At 44.1% G+C, this 6000-nt stretch overlaps 1 protein-coding gene across 1 annotated transcript in view; it reads right to left on the bottom strand.

Annotated features, from left to right (window-relative positions):
- Positions 1–3924: 3924 nt before the first annotated feature.
- PCP4 (Purkinje cell protein 4) overlaps positions 3925–6000 on the bottom strand; it is a 51897-nt gene continuing 49821 nt past the window's right edge. The window contains exon 3 of the mRNA XM_037377321.1: positions 3925–4725. Coding sequence (XP_037233218.1) covers positions 4598–4725 — 128 coding nt within the window. The 3' untranslated portion in view covers positions 3925–4597. The remainder of the gene's footprint in view (positions 4726–6000) is intronic.

Below are 6000 nucleotides of genomic sequence, written 5' to 3'. Positions count from 1 at the left end.
CTCCCTCTCTTCTCCTTGGGGGGTCACTGGGATATGTGGAGGGACAGACCCCTAATACTGACAGGGAGACTGCAGGGCACAGTGGGGCTGGCAGCTCCCAGGAGCCAAGGCTGTGGGAACTACAACCAGGAGCAGGGCAGCCAGGGGGACCAGGGCAGCTCCAGCCCCAAGCATCCAACACCTCCCCTGGATGGGCCAGGACCGGGACATGGGCCTGGCTTGGTGTGGCGTGGCTGGACAGGGCAAGGCTGTGGAGGGAGCTGGAGATTGGCCTTGCTGTGGCATCGCTGTGGCAAGGGCTGAAGGCCCTGGGAAGGTGACGTGGGGCCTCGGCCCTGGGCAGAGTAGGGGAGGGGTGGGCAGGGACAGGCAGGGCTGTGGGGCCCCTCATGACCTTCCTCTCCTTGTAGGTCTCAAGGAGCCTACTTTAAAATTAAGGAGCAAAGAACAGGATTCTTCATGTAGAAAGCACCGGTATAACAATTTGTCACTTCACTTTTCATCCTCCCTCTTTTCAGATGATTTTTAAGAATGCTGCACAACACATATGCTGGTGGAGTCCCACTGGCAGCAGCCTGCTCCCATGAGAACCGGACATGCCATCCCACCCTTTCAGCTCCTGTCTTTTAGCCACTTGTTTTTCTGCGAAAGGATCTGGCCATTTGTTTCCAGACCACTTAACCTCTCTAAAAGACATTCAGAAGAGTTCTGTCAAAACTTCTTGAAAATGCAGGTGCACCTGGGTTACTCCATCAGTGACTGCTAGCAGATCTGTGAATCACAACAGCTGTTGTCAGGCTGGCATTGATGTATTATGGTTGTATTACATCATATAGTTTCTCTTGAGCTACCTAATGAAAACAATCTTTGTAAAACTGAATACTCCTAGAGCCCTTTCTAAAATCTGTTACTGATTTGTCACCACCTATTCCCCTGGAATTGAGGCCAGCATGAGCAATGGGCTGAATAAGGTGACCCCTACATATCTGAGCTCCTCTGCAAGACGTGGGTGAACCTCATCCAGTCCTGGCAATCTGTTGTTACTAATTCTGCCAGGTTACTCCAAACTCTCTTCTACTGACATTTCAGTTTGATGATGAATTCCTCAGGCTGATGTATTGCAAACAAGACCCCTGCTGTGGGAGCCTCTGCTCTGAGTGTTAACGCATGATTAATTTCTACTTTTCTGCAAGACTTCTACTTCCCTACATCCCCACAGCTCTCCAGTAGGCTGCCCATCTGAGAAATGTTTGAAAAAAGTTTCATCAGCAAGACACAGGTTGGCTTTGGCTTGCCTTTCTGTGTTTTAACTTGATAGAATTCCCATCCTTTACCGCTTTCCTCATTTGGGCACTCTTGTGCTTCCTGATGGTGTTTCTTTACTTTTAATCATCTCCCTTGCTGTTTACTTCTACAGGTTATTTTATGGTCCAGGCAACAATGTGAACAAAGCATTTCTAAGGTTCAGGCAATTGTTCTGATCATTCCATTGTAGGTTAATTTCTTTTGGGATAATCTGGCAGTAATTCCAAGCAGAACCAGCATGGATGTGTCTGTCTGGGGAGGGTGTGGGTGTATGTGGTGGGAGTGATAACCCTGTTTCCTACAAAATCTACTGCTCTGAATAATCTTTCATATTACCTATGGGAACTTCTTGGTTTATCAGCACACATATCCACCTAATTGAAATTTTTCTTTCCATGACTTGGTTAGTCCCAGATAGGTAGTGCCAGTTAACTACAAAGCTCAGTGAGTGTCTTGAAGTTGGAAGACCCATGTAATAGTTGGAATGTTTAAGTGTCCTCTTCCACCCATCTTAGTGAAGTTCCTGGTTGAATCACACTCTTTCCCTCACCTCAGCAATATCCAGATAGGCCTTTCCTTTTCATAAAAAGGAAACTGTCTGACAGAGCAGCCACAATTAATCAAAATTTCATGCCAGTTCACTATTTCCTCATTATGTTTCACTGTATATTAAGACTGTATTTGTGAGATGCACTCAGAACTTCACATCAAATAGCCCTGCTGCTGAAAGAGCCATAATTCATTTACTAATAGCCCTTGTTGCTGTGCTTCAATAATGTAATCATTTTTTCTGTGTCCCAACCATATGATTATTCCTGTTGCATAGGAAATTTAAGTCCAAGGAATGTCAGATCAAATACAAAAACCTAGTGCTTACCCATAGTTTTTATTCAATTGAGTAGCCACTACAGAGCTCATGCTATTCCAAATGACATAATGCACAACACAAATGCAGTCCTTTATTACAGATATATGTTCATCTAAACAAAATGGCACCAACACAATCCAAACCCATTACAATTTTTTTAATTATGCTAAGGTCATTATTATATGGTGAGCAGTTTCTCTGACAGACAAGTGAGAAATCCATGGCCTCCACAAACCTCACTTTGAGCACAGCAGCAGTGTTATTTGAGGTTTATTTGTGAAATTCCTAAATGCAAAGAAACAGTGCTGCTAAAATATGATCCTAGCGTGAAAGCACTGAGCTGCAGCTTGGAGAACTGACTTTGCAGATGATGTATGGGTAAGTCATGTGTAAAGCCTGGACTTGACCCAGACAGAGGTGCCTAAGGCAGGATTTGGGCAGCATGTAGACGTTTATGCCCAAACTAAGATCTAAAAAATCGTCCATTCCCACCCAGTCTTGCTGTGCTTATTAAGCACCGCATATGTCATCTCTGCATGTGCCTTTTGCATTGCCCACAGGATCCATAAGGCTTCTTCTACTCAGAATCTCTGAGGGGTCCTCCTAAATAGCACAGTCCCAGAGCTCCTATCACTCACCATCAGGTTTGGGCTCCTCACTAAATTGTTGCCCAGCAGCACACATATTAAGTGCCTTAACTTGCTCTGCATAAGGCTGAGGGTCTTACCTTTGCAGTCCCACAGCCCACCTTTCAGGCACAGTGTTGCACCCCTTCAGTATTGCTGCTGTGCTGGGCTCTCACGGGAAGTGACTGCCCACCAGCATGAAATCCTTCCTTTCCTTCTATTCCTACCCCTTGGTCGTAGCTTTCTGTTGATGTGAGGGGACTAATGATGTATGCGCCCTTTGGCCTGGCGATCAGAATACTCCTGTGGAAGGCAGGCAAGGAAGAAATGAACCCATACAGGCAGAGCTGGGAATTATACCTGGATCTCTCACACCTGAAGGAGTCCCAACTCCAGGTTGTTCAGTTATTGTCACCTCTCAGCACACTTGCCTCTGTCAGCCTGGAGGTGAGGCTCACGCTGCCTTCTTGGAGAACCACTGCAAACACAAGTCCTTCAGAAAACGCTTCTGCCTCTGATTTCCCAAGAGACAAAGATGCCTAACGGAATCTAACCTCTAAACCTGCTCACAAAGCCAAGAAGAAGATGAGGGGTTTTTTACATGTCTCTGTGTAGTGCATGTCCCACTTGCTCCACCTAAAATAGCTGCTTTTTCTGAGTACAAGGTACTTTAAACCTTTTCTGAACCTTCCCTGTGCACCACATGGACTGCCAGTTCCTGATCAGGTCTGAAGCCAGGCAAAATCCTTACTTAGATCCAGCCTGAAACTGGTCTGTTATTGTTTTAAAACAGGCAGAAAATAGAAATACTTCCCAATTTAAGAGAGACATTGTTGTGGCTGCTTTTTGTTAATCAAAAGCTGTGATAAAAGCTATGTACATTGATAAAAGTAGGGGCTCATATGAAGTTGCATACAGAACAGTGCAAATGGAGACAGGGAGTCTGTTACGATTTACTCATCAAATACTGAAAATAACATGAAAAGAGAAACATGGAATAGAAATAGTTACTAATTATGAAAAGAATGAAAAGCTGCCTCAAAAAGAGTGTTTAAAGGGTCAGTTTCTATTTTCACAAGTGGGGAGAAAAACCAACTTTCCAAAGGTTTCTGGAATTGGGTTTTGTATTTTGCGTCTGATTTCTTATTTTTTCCCTGTAACAAAAAGTCAATGTGGTCCAATCTGGTAATTCTGAGCATTATCATGCAAAGAGGAAGGACAGGGACAATTTCCTCAGTTAAGCCACTTCACTGGCATAATTGCAGGACAAAAATAAACTGCTCACTGTTTCCTACACCTCTCCCCCTCATGCCAGCTTCTGTCTGCAACTTTTTACTTCCAGCTCATTATGAGAAAGTAATTTTATTGTTACATTTGGCTGGCAGTTGGAATTCTCCAAATGAGGTAAGCAGTGCTGAGATGCATGCTCTGATCCCTCAGCAAAAACTTTGTAACATACGGTGCTGTTATGTCTGCAAGCTTTACGTGAAGAGGAAAACAGGCATCTGGGCTGGGTACATTTGTAACGCTGTGGTTGCTGGATTAATATGAAAAGACAGATGAAGGCAGACACTTTAATTACTTCACCCTAACTTTTTATTACAACATCGCGTAGAATGGTGAGTTACAGAGGATAATGGGCGTGAAACATCTGGGATGAAGTCACACACAAGCTCATGGTTTGTTATCTGCCAATGGGGTTTTAAATACTGATAATTTCTGTACATGCATCTTTGTGTTATTTCTGATCTTGATAAATCATTTCAGGATTACTTTGTTGTAAGCTGTGAGGTAGCTACTAAGACTGGGACCCCGCTTTTTTCTTCTGGAACTTTCTGAACTGGGACTGTATCGCCACAGCCGCCCGCTCTGTTTCTGGCGCATCCATGTCTATGTCAAATTCCTCTTGAACCTTCTTCTGCCCATCTGCTCAAAGAAAACAAAACAAAATGTCAACAGTTTTTTCAAATGGTGATGATGACTGGACAGCACAGATGAAAAGCCCTGCCCCTCTCTCCTTCATAGACACCGCCGTGATGATGGGGAGCATATTCAGGAAAAAAAACCTGGGACCTGTTTCGGCAAACACAGCTGATCAAATCCCCCTCTCCCTCCCAATGGAAGAGTCTGTGACGGCCCATTGGTAGCTAGGCATTGAGAAGTGACATCCAAATGGTGCTCAGCAGTCACTGAGCATCACCCCGATGTCTGCACAAGTCCTCTCCTGCCTGGGGATTTAACAGTGAGGGGCAGACGGACCCTCCTGTGCCACCCTGCAGGCAGAAATTACTCATATCCCTATGCTCACTCTAAAACAAAGGCACCTTAAAATATTTTAAAGTAGGGATTAAGACCCTATTCCTATCACACCTCCTACATTAGAGGAAGAGAAATACTTCCTAAGGCAAATTTCCATCCTTTTCACTTGTTTCCTGCCACCTCATCTTTTTCAACACATACCACTCTTCCTCTTTGAATCATTTATGTTCAATTGCTCTGCCACTGTACTGCTTCCCTCACTTCTCTCTGGGCTCCGTTGCTGCCTTTCATCCTCAATCCTTGGCTCTTTGCCCCACTTTATTCCCAGGCCTCAGCTTTTTGTTCAGCTGCATTTTGGGCCTCCACGTGGGCAACCCAGCTGACTTTGCTGAATTTTGCTTCATACACCTACGTGATAAAAGTGCAGCCCTGGGAAAAATCCCGCCCTCATTGCAAAGATAACCCTAATCTGCCTGGACTAACAAAGTGAGAACACACATTCACTCCACTAACCTCATCATACCACTGAGCTTCTCTTCACATCTATAAACTTGTTTGTTAAACTCAGTTACATAACTGTTGTATCCCAGTCCTGCAGTGAACGTCATGCCTGGAGTCTGCAGACAGCTCTACTTAAAACAGCTCTGGGAATTCACCCATTTGGAACCACTTTGCTTTTTATTCTTGAGATTAATACCTCTGGGATGTTCACCCCCAAGTACTGTTAATGCAAATCAAGGGAAACATTTCCAATGTATTATTAAAATGGAAAGCAAATTATTTCCCAATATCTCTCTCTCTACTTCCCACTAGAAAAGAGGGATACCATTTCATTATTTTAGCATCAGTCTTGCAGTATTTCTTGCCTTTACTTCTTGTTCTTATTCGGAACTCATGTTCCATGACCAGAATCCACTCTAAACTGGGCATATTCATATATAT

Source organism: Falco rusticolus, chromosome 2 (genome assembly GCF_015220075.1).
Source record: "Falco rusticolus isolate bFalRus1 chromosome 2, bFalRus1.pri, whole genome shotgun sequence".
Lineage (NCBI taxonomy): Eukaryota > Metazoa > Chordata > Aves > Falconiformes > Falconidae > Falco > Falco rusticolus.
Note: the sequence above shows the minus strand (reverse complement) of the source record. Positions and strands in the feature narration are given on the sequence as shown.